The sequence below is a fragment of the Chlorocebus sabaeus genome, chromosome 9 (genome assembly GCF_047675955.1).
Source record: "Chlorocebus sabaeus isolate Y175 chromosome 9, mChlSab1.0.hap1, whole genome shotgun sequence".
In the NCBI taxonomy this organism is placed as follows: Eukaryota; Metazoa; Chordata; class Mammalia; order Primates; family Cercopithecidae; genus Chlorocebus; species Chlorocebus sabaeus.
Window position 1 is genome coordinate 36,088,289 of NC_132912.1, and position 14,839 is coordinate 36,103,127.

General features: G+C 39.4%; 1 protein-coding gene across 7 annotated transcripts in view; it reads left to right on the forward strand.

The window, feature by feature from the left end:
* Positions 1–14,839, forward strand: part of ARHGAP12 (Rho GTPase activating protein 12) — a 148,833-nt gene that overhangs the window by 21,941 nt on the left and 112,053 nt on the right. For all 7 annotated transcript variants that reach the window (XM_073018861.1, XM_008002713.3, XM_008002715.3 and 4 more), the window contains exons 2-3: positions 1,710–1,747; positions 3,299–4,053. In XM_073018861.1, coding sequence (XP_072874962.1) covers positions 3,370–4,053 — 684 coding nt within the window. In that variant the 5' untranslated portion in view covers positions 1,710–1,747; positions 3,299–3,369. The remainder of the gene's footprint in view (positions 1–1,709; positions 1,748–3,298; positions 4,054–14,839) is intronic.

Below are 14,839 nucleotides of genomic sequence, written 5' to 3' on the forward strand. Positions count from 1 at the left end.
CTGCTTATTCCCTCCCTCATCTCTGCATCATCAAAGATATTTCTTAAGTTATTTTATTACTTTCCTGGAAAAAAAAAATCACCTAAGGATAAGCAGTTGAGTGTAAAATTTTGAAAAGTTGTGAAAATTTTGTATAGGTAAAGGATCAAAGCACATAGTGACTAGTGTTCTGGTAATGCATGACAGTAACAACTGAGCATCTGAAAGGTCAGAATTCCTGTTTACTGTGATGGGAGATACCATGGGGTGAGCATATTTGGCAGAGCTCAGGTAGGGTAGAGATGGGAATTCATTTTGGATGTGATAAGTTTGAGGTGTTTATTGGACCACCAAGTAGATTTGGTTATTATGTATCAATAGTCTTTCTTAACCTGGAAGAATCCCCCTCCATTGATAGTACTTTTTTGAAGAGTTCAGGTCTGTTGTCTAATAGAATGTCTGACATTCTGGATTTGTTTGATTGTTTTCTAGTAATTGCTTAAGGTGAAGCATGCTTTCGACAAGAGTATAACGTAGGTGGCATTGTGTATGTTTTATTGCATCACATAGGAGGCATATCTTGTCAGCTCGCATTAGTGCTGTTTGATCATTTGGTTAAGCTTGTGCCACCACATCTCTCCATTGTTAAGGTATTTTACCCTATTTAATATTAGTAAGTAGGCTGAGTGTGGTCGCGCCTGTAATCCCAGTACTTTGAGAGGCAGAAGTGGGTGGATCACATGAGCCCAGGAGTTTAAGACCAACCTGGGCAACATGGTGGAACCTCATCTTTAAAAAAATACAAAAATTAGTAGGGTGTGGTGGTGTGCAACTGCAGTTCCGCTACTCAGGAGGCTGAGGTGGGAAAATTACTTGAGCCCAGGAGGTGGAGGTTGCAGTGACCCACGATTGTACGGCTGCACTCTAGCCTCTGTGACACGGTGAGACTGTGTCTCAAAAATAAATAGCCGGGTGAGGTGGCTCATGCCTATAATCCCAGCACTTTGGGAGGCTGAGGCAGGCCGATCACCTGAGGTCAGGAGTTTGAGACCAGCCTGGCCAACATGGTGAAACCCTAGCTCTCATAAAAATGCAAAAATGAGCTAGGCATGGTGGCTCATACCTGTAATCCCAGCTACTTGGGAGGTTGAGGCAGAAGAATTGCTCGAACCCGGGAGGCGGAGCCTGCAGTGAGCCAAGATCGTGCCACTGCACTCCAGCCTGTGTAACAGAGACTCTTGTCTCAAAAAATAAATTAATTAAGATAAAAAAATAAAATAATTAGAAAGTAATCGGGACAAATGTGTTAGGACACCTAATAACTTTCAACATATGTTTTTATTCTCTTTACCCATTCAATACATACACTTGAAAAACAGTTCTTTCATCTTAACAGTTTTATAGTAGAAGAGTTGTTTCTTATATAATCAGAAGTTTAGAAAGATGCTTGTCAGAAAGAAAAATAAGGGACAAAATGAAATTGAGACAGTATGGAAGTACAGTGGGAGAGGGCAGTGGTAAAGCCAACCTCAGTGGCTGTTGGTGGTTGTGTTTGCATGTGTTTGGAGGGTGGTGCTGACCACAATCTTGATGTATAAAACTTTCCTGGTTCCTTATGGCTGTTATAAAAAAAGTTTTGCTTTTAAAAATGTAAGCAGCATTATATTCTTAGTCTTACTTCAGCGATATTGGTTTGAGTTAATGAATTTTTTTTTTTTTTTTTTTTACAGATTTAAATTGATACTGGTGTACATCTCCTTGTTCTAAGGTAATTTTTTATTTTTTAAAACTGTATTGTATTAATTACTCAAGTAGTTTGTCTAGAAAGTAAATTTCAGTTACTACAGTTGTATCAGTGACTGACTTACTACCTGGCCTTATAGGCTTTTCGTCATAGAGAAGATTGTTATCCTCAGGAGAATGATGGTTACTACACCTGTAGTGTACAATAATATGCTCAGTACTTGTTCGCTATAGAAAATTAGTAGATTGTTATGGAACCTTGGGTTTACACATTTTTGGTAAATCTCAGTTTACCTTAGGATCCTTGAGCATTGGGTTGAATGTATTAGTTTCCTAGGGCTGCTGTAACAAATACTACAAACTGGGGTGCTTAAACAGCAGACATGTATTTTTATTCTCTCACTGGTCTGGAGGCTAGAAGTCCAAAATCAGTTTTGGCAGGGCTGTGCTCCCTCGGAAGGCTCGGGGGGAGAATCCTGCTTTCCTCACCCCTGCCTGGCTGCCGCTGGTTGCCAGCAGTCCTTAGTGTTCCTTGGCTTTTAGCTGGTTTACTCCACTCCAGTTTCTGCCTCTCTCTTCAGATGGTCTTCTCCCTCTGTAGCTGTCCTCTCTGTAAATCTCCTTCTCCTTTTTTTCTTTTTTATTTTGAGACAAAGTCTCACTCTGTCACCCAGGTTGGAGTGCAGTGGTGGGATCTTGGCCCACCACAACCTCAAACTCCTGGGTCCAGGAGATCCTTCCACCTCGGCTTCCCAAGTAGCTGGGACTATAGGTGCATGACATCACACCCAGCTAATTTTTGTAATTCATGTAGAGGCAGGGTTTCGCCATGTTGGCCAGGCTGGTCTCAAACTCCTGGGCTCAAGCCGTCCACCTGCCTCAGCCTCCCAAAGTGTTGGGATTACAGGTGTAAACCACTGTGCCCTTAATCTCCCTCTCCTTATAAAGGCACCAGTCATTGGATTTTGGGGCCCACCCTAATCAATTATGACCTTGTCTTAACTTGGTTACATCTGCAAAGACCCGCTTTACAAATAAAGTCACAGATCCTGGGGTTAGGACTTGAACTATCTTTTGGGGGAACACAATTCATCCCCAACAGGTGGGAACTGGCTCATGCTGTAGTGATATGAGGATGCAGTGATCATTTAAACCCATAATGCTGTGTTCTAGGAGGTACTAAAATATTTTGGAATTGGTATAAAAATGAAAATAAATGCATATTAGTTGTTATTAGTGAACTTTTCTAAGAAGGTGAAGGAGGTTTGAGGGAGTCATGAAAGGAAGGAAAGTTTTTCTCAACTCTTGTGTCTACCTAGTTAGTATATATTTACTGTTCCAGTTATTGGCTTTTGTTTTGGTCATAAGTGACTGAAAAATGTAGATTATAGTTAGAATGAAAGTGTTTTTAATGTGGCAGTGCATATGATATTAGTCACATGTTTGCTTTTTGGGGTTTGAGATTTGAAGTAGTGTTCTTTAAATGGCCTATACTGTATGATGCTTATGAGTAAATAGCAAATCCAGATTGCATTAACTTTTTTCTTCATTCTCTTCCTCCATTTAAATAAAACAGCTATATTCATCCAACAAGCCATAAAGCCATAATGTGGTGTAACATCCTTTTTGAGAGGTGAATATTATTGAATGAAAATGGCTGACAGAAGTGGGAAGATTATTCCAGGACAAGTATATATTGAGGTGGAATATGATTATGAATATGAAGCAAAGGATAGAAAGATTGTGATAAAACAAGGGGAGCGGTACATCTTGGTGAAAAAGACCAATGATGACTGGTGGCAAGTCAAGCCAGATGAAAACTCCAAAGCGTTTTATGTGCCAGCCCAGTATGTGAAAGAGGTCACACGCAAAGCTCTAATGCCACCTGTTAAGCAGGTAGCTGGTCTACCAAATAACTCCACGAAAATAATGCAGAGTTTGCATCTTCAGAGATCAACAGAAAATGTGAACAAATTGCCTGAGCTTTCAAGTTTCGGAAAGCCGTCGTCGTCTGTTCAAGGAACAGGTCTTACTCGTGATGCCAATCAGAATTTTGGACCCAGTTATAATCCAGGTCATACTGTCAACCTAAGCTTGGACCTGACCCATAATAACGGAAAGTTTAACAATGACTCACATTCTCCTAAAGTTTCCAGCCAGAATAGGACACGCTTATTTGGTCATTTTCCCGGTCCAGAGTTCTTGGATGTAGAGAAAACTAGCTTCTCCCAGGAACAATCTTGTGATTCCGCAGGAGAAGGCTCTGAAAGAATACATCAAGATTCTGAATCTGGTGATGAACTTAGCAGCAGCTCCACTGAACAGATAAGGGTAAGATTAAAATAGAATGAGGAAACACTTGTACCACCCTAGTGAAAATATTATAGTTTTTCTTTTAATTGAAATATTTATAAGAGTTAAGACTTGTTTTGCTTTGTATTTTCAGAGTACATGGGTTCTATCCTGATTTAAAGATCTAGAAAATATGTGAAATAACTTGTGGAGTTCATAAAGGGTCACTTTTTGGTTTTCATAATTATTCTTATACCATGACAGGACTAGATCTACTTTAAGTGTGGAAACTTCTTTTTGCCTTTTCTCTGTTGATTATGTATAAGGCAGAGGGGATTTACTTAATTTACTCAGTGATGATATTTCTTCTAATAGAAAAAATTTTTACTCTTTTCTACCTGTACCCATTTTGACTTGTTTCCAAGAAGTCTTCAGGTAATAATTGGTTATCTGAGGAAAGATGTCATTGGAATATTAACTGCTAACTTTTGTCTTAAGTGTCTAAGTATCCACAGTTGATTTCACTGAATATCAGCCTGGAAAACTTTTTCTGTGTTCCTGGTTCTTTTTTTTTTTTTTTTTTTTTTAAAAGACAAGGTCTTGCTCTGTCGCCCAGGCTGTAATGCAGTGGAACAGTCATGGGTCACTGCAGCCTCGACCTCCTGGGCTCAAGGGATCTCACCTCAGCTTCCCCAGTAGCCGGCACTACAGGTGTGTGCTGCCACACCCAGCTAATTAAAAAAAAATTTTTTTTTAGAGACAGGATCACACTATGTTGCCCAACCTGGTCACTTCCTGGCTCAAGTGATCCTTCTGCCTTGGACTCCCAGAGAGCTGGGATTACAGGTGTGTGCCACTGTACCTGGCTTTTTGTTTTTCTTTTTAAACCTTTCTTTTGAGATTAGATCTATGCCATTTTGTTTCTCGAGTGAAGACATTTTAAAAGTACGTACATGAAATTGAAACTTGAATATATTTTGGAAAGTGTAACTTTAAGTGAATTTAAAAATTAATGAGTTTTTGGCCTGAAGCTCTGTTGTAAGATTATTCATCAAGTCTGTGAATAATTGTGAGGTGTGCCCTTAGGTGTGGTCTGATTGTTATGGAAGTATATTCTTTCTGTAGGTTGTAATTTTTCTTGTGACATTTTGGAGTGGAAATAGGAAAAAGGGAAGACTCTAGAAAAGCTTCTAGTGTTGGAGATCAAGGAAGCTACGTGAAGTAGCTCTGTCAGTTTATCATCGTGTGTCTTAGTGAGTTTTTGTTCAGTCTTTATGTGATACTCTGACACAGAATATATAGTCTTTCCTGGAATTTTTCTATATATAGCTCCTCAGGGAACTAACGGGCCTTAGGAAAGACGCAGGATTCCATCCAGCCATCACCACAATTTCACACTTCAAATTACATTTTATATTTATGTACACATGCAATCCTATGTTTTTTTCATTACAGTCATCTTAAGTTCACTGCCCTGGAGTTCCATGGCTCCTAACCTCTCTTGGGGCTTTAACACTGTTTGGAAATCCTATTAGATTTCTCCAGTCAGCCCTCTTCCTAACTCTCCATGACAGCTGTTTCAGACCTTCTACATTTTCCTTAGTTCTCTGATTCACTTACTTTCCCATGCTTTCATGAGAAGATAACCTTGCCTTCCACTTTACAGCAAATAAGAAAGCCATGGGATGGAAACTACTTCAGCTTTGGGGAGCACGTGGTTCATAGTACTGGCTTTAGATTGGAATCTGGTTCTATATCACTTGCCAGATGTGTGATAATTGGGGAAAATTACTGAACCTCTGTGTGTTTTAGTTTCTTCATTTAAAAATGGGAGTCAGTGTTCTTGAGGCACATAATAAATGCATTATGTATCTATTGATGTTTAATAAACTACCCCCAATTCAAGTGGCTTAAAATAGTAAACATTACCACTTGGTTCCTGTGAGTCACTAAATCAGAAGCAGCTTAATTGGGTGATTCTGAAGGCTAGGGGTGTCTCCTGAGGTTGGGGCTGGAGGGGCTGCTTCTGAAGATGGCTCACTCATGTGGGACTGGTTGGGCCTCTTCATGACTGCTTGTGTGTTGTTTCTAGTTTTCTTCAGATGGAGCAGAGAGAACGTGGTAGACACTGCACTATCCTTTAGTCCTCATCTTTGAAATTGCTCACTGTCATATCCTATTGATTGTGCAGTTCAGCCCTGTTCTGTGTGGGAGGAGACTGTACAGGGGTGTGCATATCAGGATTTGAGGGTCATTGAGGAGCCTCCTTGGAGACTGACTATAAGTATGCCATAAAATATAGCTGCTATTATTATTGTTGTTACTTCTGTTATTATTTCCACCATCAGATCTATAAATACACTTGTATCAGTAGTCCTCTTTTCCCCCAGTACAAGTGTTTCCTGTGCAGTCAAAGAGCATTCTCTTCATATTCACTTTTCCCACATTTCACACACCTTGTGCCAAAGATTATAGTATTGTGCTCATATAGTTTTAGACTTGTTGTTTGTCAGCTGTTTTCAGGATTTACATTTGCTCATGTTTTTCTCATCTTAGTAAAGCTCTTCTTCAACTTCACCTTCCCCTCAGAGCATCTTTTATCTTCCTTTACCTTTATTGGCGACCCCCGGAAAGACTGATATGTATTTGCTTTTCTGCACTTCCTCATTTCCCACTCACTTGGTAACCTCTCCAGTGTGGTTTCTGGCTCCACTACACCACCCAAACTGTTTCTGATAAAGATACTCATGGTTTCATTGTTGATACATTTACAAGGTGGTTAAAAGAATTTTAGTGTGCGCCTGTAGTTCCAGCTATTCAGGAGGTTGAGGTGGGAGGATCACTTGAGGCCAGGAGTTTGGGACCAGCCTGAGTGATATAGTGAGACCTTGTCTCTAAAAAACAAAAACCAAAAAACCCCACAAAATTTTATACATAATTAATACAATTATCACAGCCAACAAAATTAATAATCAGATGCCAAATTTAAATAATTTTTTATTCAGGCACAGCAAGGGTGTAAATATTACTAATTTTCAGTGTATGACTTGATGAATTTTTACTTATGTATACACTCTGTAACCAGTCTCGAGCCCCTTCCCTGTCAGTATCCGCACCCTCAGCTCCTCTGTCTTTCTTAGGAGGTTTTCATTTTTCTGACTTATATCACTACTGATCAGTCGTCTTTAATTAAACTTTTCATTTTGAGATAATTGTAGATTCATAAGCAGTTGTAAGAAATAATTTGGAGGCCAGGCATGGTGGCACATGCTTGTAATCCCAGCACTTTTGAGAGGCCGAGGTGGGAGGATCACCTGGGCCCAGGAGTTTGAAACTAAATTGGGAAACATGGCGAAACCATCTCCACAAAAAATACAAAAATTAATTGGGTGTGGTGGCATGTGCCTGTAGTCCTGGCTACCTGGGAGGCTTAGGTGGGAGGATCATTGGAGCCCAGGAGGCAGAGGTTGCAGTGACCTGAGATTGCACCGTTGCACTCCAGCTTGGGCAACAGAGTGAGACCCTGTCTCAAAATAATAATAATTTGGACAAGTCTCTTGTACCCTCTATCCGGTTACTTTTAGTGGTAACATCTTGCAAAACTATACTGTAATATCATGATCAGGGGTTTCATGTTGGTACAGTTAATATGCTCAGCATTTCCATCACCACAGAAATCCCGTATGTTGCCCTTTTATAGCCATAACCAATTCCCTCTCACCTTAACTCTCCTTAACCCTGATCACCACTCATCTGTTTTCCATTGCTATAATTTTGTCATTTGAAGAATTTTATATAAATGGAATCCATACCTTTGGGGATTGGCCTTTCATTCAGCATAACTCTGTAGATTGGTCCAGGCTGCTATGTGTTATCAATGGTTTGTTCTTTTTGTTGCTGAGTAGTGTTCTATGCTATGGATGTAGCATAGTTTATTTAACCATTTATGCATAAAAGAATGTCTAGGTTGGTTCCAGTTTTTGGCTGTTGCAAACAAAACTGCTATAAACATTTCTGTACAGGTTTTTATGTGTATATAACTTCATTTCTTTGGGGTAAATGCCCACAAGTATAATTGCTGTTCATAAAGTAGTTGCATGGTTAGTTTTTAGGAAATAATCCAAGTGTTTTTACAGAGTGACTGTATCATTTTAAATTCCCACCAGCAATGTATGAGTATCCGGTTCCTCTGTGTGGTCACCAGCATTTGGTGTTGTCACTGTTTTTTTATTTTAGCCATTCTGATAGGTGAGTAATGATGTCTCATTTTGATTTTGATGTACATTTCTCTAATGGCTACTGACGTTGAATATGTTCTCATGTGTTTATTTGCCATTGGTAAATCCTCTTCATTGAAATGTTTCTGCATGTCTTTTGCCCATTTTCCAATTGGATTTTTTTTTACTGTTGAATTTTGATAGCTTTTTTTTTTTGGTACATAGTTTAGATACTGGCCATTTGCCAAATGTATGGTTTGCAGATATTTTCTCCCAGCATGTAGCTTGCCTTTTCATCCTTTTAACAGTGTCTTTGCAGAGCACAAGTTTTTAACTTCGATGAAGTCTTGGTTATTGGTTTTTCCTTGTGTGGAATCATGGTTTTGTGTTAAGTCTAAGAACTAGTTTTAACTTTGTTGAAGTCCAGTTCATCAGTTTTTCCTTTTATAGATCATGGTTTTATATCAAGTATAAGAACTCTAGCTATATTAGGCTTCTCCAGAGAAATAGAACTGATAAGGGTATATGTGTGTGTGTATACAGTCATGTACCACATAATGACATTTCAGTCAATGATGGACTGCATCTGTGATGACAGTACCAGAAGGTAATAATACTGTATTCTTACTGTTCATTTCTATGTTTAGATACACAAATACCATTTTGTTCCAGTTGCCTACATTATTCAGTACAAGTTTGTAGCCTAGGAGCAATAGGCTGTACCGTCTAACTTAGGTGAATAGTAGGCTGTACCATCTCATTTTGTGTAAGAACACTCTGTGATGTTTGCCCAAAGATGAAATTGACTGTTATATTTCTCAGAAAATATCCCCACCGTTAAGTGATGCATGAAGTCCAGAATTTGCAGGGTGGACGGGCAGGTTAGAGACTCAGGGAAGAGCTGATGCACTTCAAATCGATAGGCTGTCTGGTGGCAGAATTTCTTCTTGCTTGAGGTAGGTCAGTCTGTTGTTCTATTCAGGCCTTCATTTGATTGGATGAGACCCACTTACATTCTGGGGAGCAATCTGCTTTACTCTCAGTCCACATTTAAAAGTGTTAGTTTCATCCAAAAAAAAAAAAATCACTGTCACAGAAACTTTCAGAATAATGGAAATATCTGGGTACTGTGGCCCAGCCCATTTGACACATGCAGTTAACCATCACAGAAGCCTTAGATCCTGAATGCTTTCTTTTTTTTTTTTTTTAAAGTTTATAGTTTCGTATTTTATGTTTGAATTTGTGATCCATTTTGAGTTTAATTTTTTTTTTTTTTTTGAGATGGAGTCTTACTCTGTCACCTAGGCTGGAGTGCAGTGGCACAATTGTAGCTCATCACAACCTTGAACCCCTGAGCTCAAGTAATCTTCTCAGCTTCATGAGTAGTTGGGACTACAGGCATGTGCCACCATGCCCAGCTAGTTTATAATTTTTTTTGTAGAGATAGAGTTTCACTGTGTTGTCCAGGCTAGTCTTGAACCCCTGGCCTCAAGTGATACTCTTGCCTCAGCCTCCCAATGTGTTGGGATCATTGGCTTGTGTCACTGTGCCTGTGCCTGGCGATGAGTTTAATTTTTATATAAGGTGTGAGCCTTAAGATTTTTTTTGGCCTATGGATTTCTAATTATTATAGTACCACTTGTTGAAAAGGCTGGCTTTCCTCCAATAAATTGTCTTCTACCTTCATGAAAAATAATTTGGGCTCCTTTGTGTGGGTCTGTTTCTGGGTCTTCTATTTTGTTTCATTCATATATGTCTCTTTAATACCATGCAGTTTTATTTACCATAGTTATATAATAAGTCACGAAATCAGATAAACTGATTCCTCTCACTTATTCTTCTTTTTCAAAATTGTTTTAGCTATTGTGGTAGGCTGAATAATACTTACCAAAGATGATAGGTCTTAATCCCTGGAACCTGTGATGTTATCTTATTTGGGAATGGGGTTTTTGCAGTTGTGATTAAGTTAAGGATCTTGACAAGATTATCCTAAACCCTCCATGTAGAGGCCGAGACTGCGCCAGTGCACTCCAGCCTGGGTGACAGAGCGAGACTCCATCTCCAAAAAAAAAAAAAAAAAAAAAAGAGAGAGAGGTAGAGGGCACTGCACACAGAGAAGGCTGTGTGAAGAAGAAACAGAGATTTGAGGATGCTGGCCTTCAAGATAGGAATGATGTGGCTGCGAGCCAAGGAATTCCAGCAGCCACCAGAAGCTGGAAGAAGCAAAGAAGGAATTCTTCTCAAAGCCTCTGGTATACACATACTGGAGCATCATAATTGTTAACTTGTACTTCTGTGGAATATGATTTTATCAACTAGAATAAAGTGTTTATAGTACTAGAATATAGTAACTTTAGTTTTACAGATTCTACACATTTTCAAAGCTTTTGAGATTAGCACCTTGTCCCTCATCCTGGTTTATGGAGGTAGTTTCAAGCTTTTGTTGTTTTTTTTTTTTTCTTTTGAGACCAGGTTTTTGCTTTGTCACCCAAGTACAGTGATGTGATCTCGCCTCACTGCAACCTTCTACCTCCCGGGCTCAGGTGATCCTCCTGCCTCAGCCTCCCAAGTAGCTGGGACTAGGCACCCACCACCATTCCCAGCTTATTTTTTTGTATATTTAGTAGCGATGGGGTTTCACCATGTTGGCCAGGCGGGTCTCAAATTCCTGATCTCAAGTGATCCGCCCGCCTCTGTCTCCCAAAGTGCTGCGATTACAGGCACGAACCACTGAGTCCAACTAGTTTCTTTCTTTTTTTTTTTTGAGACTGATTCTTGCTGTCACCCAGGCTGGAGTGCAGTGGTGCAATCTTGACTCACTGTGGTCTCTGCCTCCCAGGTTCAAGCGATTCTCCTGCCTTAGGTTCCCCAGTAGCTGGGATTACAGGCGCGCACCACCATGCCCAGCTAATTTTTTGTATTTTTAGTAGAGATGGAGTTTTGCCATGTTGGCCAGGCTGGTGTCGAACTCCTAACCTCAAGTGATCAGCCCGCCTCAGCCTCAAAGTGCTGGGATTACAGGCTTGAGCTGCTGAGCCTGGCCCAGTTTCATACATTTTTAATAAAGTTAGGTTGTTTTGTCATAGTCTGCATTCTGTCCTGGAATTCCCGACCCACCTCAAATGCCTACATTAAAAACAAAATTTGCATACATTGAGGCTCATTCTTTGTGTGGTAAACTTAAATGGGTTTTGACAGATGCACAATATTGGGTATCCACAATTACAGCACCATACAGGATTTTATAGAGCAAAAGTTTTCAATTTTAATAAAGTATAAAACTAAACAGTTATTTCTCTCATGGATCATATTTTTACTGTTGTATGTAAAAACTCATTGCCAAACCAAAAGTCACCTAGATTTTTCTGTTTCACTTCTAGAATTTTTATAGTTTTTCACCTTAAATATAGGCCTGTGATCCGTTTTTAGTCAATTTTTTGTGAAAGATGTAAGGTCTTTAGGTTCATTTTCTTTGCATATATCCATCTAATTGTTTCACCACCGTTTGTTGAAAAAGACTTTTCTTTCTCCATGGAATTGACTTCATTCCTTTGTCAAAGTTCAAGTGACTGTATTTTTGTGGGTATGTCTGTGAACTTTTTATTCTGTTCCATTGATCTCTTTGTCATTCTTTTGTTAATACCATGCTGTCTGGATTAATGTAGCTTTATAGTAAGTGTTGAAAGTAACTAATGTGTGTCTTCCTACTTGATTGTACTTCAGTATTGTGTTGGCTATTCTTTTACTTTTCCATGTAAGGTTTAAATTTCACTTTGTCCATATCTACAAAATAGTTTGTTGGGATTTTGATTGGAATTGAGTTGAATCTACAGATCAAATTGGAAACAATTGACATCTTAACACTATAGTCTTGTAATTCATGGACAAGGACTGTGTCTTCATTTATTTAGACTGTTTTTGATAACGTTCTTTAGAGTTTTGTAGTTTTCTGTACCCTTTAGCTATCACCCCACTGTTGTCTGTGGTTCCCGGCAGCAAGCAACCATTAATCTACTGTCTATCTCTGTAGATTTTCTGATTCTGGACCTTTTATTTTAGTGGAATCATATTTACGTGATCTTTTGTGACTGCTTTCTTGCACTTAACTAAATGTTTTCAGTGTTCAGCCATGTTGTAGCATGTATCAGTACTGCATTCCTTTTCGTGTTGGAATAATATTGTATTGTTTATCCATATGCCACTTTTGGAGCGTTTTGATTGTTGCCACCTTTTTTGGCTAGTATGAATATTTCTGCTATAAACGTCTGGGGATGTGTTTTTGTTTGTTTGTTGTTACACAATTTTATTGTTGTGGGAACATCATAGAGTGTACTTACACAAACCTGGATGGTCTATCCTCCTACACACCCAGGGTAGATGGTGTAGCCCATTGCTCCTAGGCTAACAAACCTGTACAGCATGTGACTGTCCTGAATACTGTAGGCAATTATAACACAGTGCTAAGTATTTGTGTATCTAAACATAGAAAAGGTACAGCAAAAATACAGTATTATAATCTTATGGGACCACATTTGTGTATGTGGTCCACTATTGACTAAAATGTTATTCAGCATATGACTGCATATAAAAATGCAATTGGAGCAGGCTTGGTGGCTCACGCCTGTAATCCCAGCGCTTTGGGAGGCCGAGGTGGGTAGATCACGAGGTCAAGAGATTAAGACCATCCTGGCGATGTCTGTGGACATGTTTTTATTTCCGTAGAGTAGATACCTAGGAGTGGAATTGCTGGGTCATGGGGTAAATGTATGTCTAACTGTTTGAGGAACTGCCAGAGTGTTTTCCAAGGTAGCTGTACCATTTTACACTCCTACCAGCAATGCATTAGGGTTCCAATTTTTCCACATCCTTGTCAATACTTTTTATTATCTGGCTTTTTGCTTATGGTTATTCTAGTGAGTAGGAAGTGTCTGATTGTGGTTTTAATTTGCATTTGCCTCATGATTAATAATGTTGAGCATCTTTTCATATGTTCATTTGCTATTTATATATTTTCCTTGGAGACATGTTTATTCAAATTCTTGGCACATTTTTAAGTTGTTTTGCCTTATTGCTGAGTTGTAAGAATTCTTTATATAATTTAGGTGGCAGTCACTTACCAAATGTGTGATTTGCAAATATTTTCTCACATCTCCCATTCTGTAGTTGTTTTTTCATTTTCTTGATAATAGCCTTTTTTTCAAGAGGCAGGTTCTCATTGGATTGCCCAGGCTGGAGTGCAGTGGCTGCTCACAGATACAGTCATAGCTCATTGCTGCCTCAAACTCCTGGGCTCAAGTGATCCTCTCACCTCAGCCTCCTTAGTAGCTAGGACTACAGGGCGTGCACCACTGCACCAGGCTTGATAATGTATTTTTAATCACAAAAGATTTTACTTTTGATGAACTCCAACTGTTGTTGTTGTTGCTCGTGCTTTTGGTGTCATATCTAAGAATCTATTGCCACATCTGAGGCCTTAGAAGTATTTACTCATGTTTTCTCCTGTTTTATAGTTTTAGCTCATACATTTAAGTTTCTGATTCATTTTGAGTTACTTTTCGTATATGATGTCAAGGGTCCAACTTCATTTTTTTCTATGTGGCTATCTAGTTGTCCCAGCGCGTTTTGTGGAAAAGACTCTACCTCATTGAATGGTTTGGCACCCTTGTTGAAAATCATTTGGCCATAGACACCTGGTTTATTTCTGTACTCTCAGTTCTGTTCCATTGATCTGTTTATCCTTATGCATGTACAAGATTGTCTTGATTACTCTTGCTATGTAGTAAGTTTTAAAATTAGAAAGTGTTAGTCCTCCTACTTTATTGTTCTTTTTCAAGAGTGTTAGGTCTCTTCTGTGTCCTTTGCAATTCCACATGAATTGTGGAATGAGTTGGTCAGTTTCTGTAAAGAAACCAGCTGAGATCCTGATAGAGATTGCCTTAAGTCTATAAATCATTTGGGGAGTAATGCCATTTTAACAGTATTAATATTTCTTGCAGGGCAGATCTAGTCGTACTGATTTCCCTCATTTTTAAATTTTTTGAGACAGGATCTCGTTCTGTCACCCAAGATGAAGTGCAGTATCATGATCATAGATCACTGGAGCCTCAACCTCCTGGTTGAGGGCTCAAGCAATCCTCCTACCACAGCCCCCCAAGTAACTGGTACTACAAGTGTATGCCACCGCACTTGGCTATTTTTTTTTCTTATTTAATTTTTTTGGTAGAGGCAGGGTCTCACTTTGTGGCCCAGATTGGTCTTGAACTGCTGGCTGAAGTAATCCTCCTGCCTCCACCTCCCAAAGTGCTGGGATTATAGGTGTGAGCCACCATGCCCGGCCCCTCATTATTTTTATTTTATTTTATTTTATTTTATTTTGAAACAGAGTCTTGCTCTGTCACCCAGTTTGGAATGCAGTGGCACGATCTCAGCTCACCTGCAACCTCTGCCTCCTGGGTTCAAGCGATTCTCCTGCCTCAGCCTCCTGAGTAGCTGGTATTATTGGCACGTACCACCCACCTGGCTTGGCTAATTTTTTGTATTTTTGGTAGAGACAGAGTTTCACAGTGTTGGCCAGGCTGATCTAGAACTCCTGACCTCGAGTGATCCAC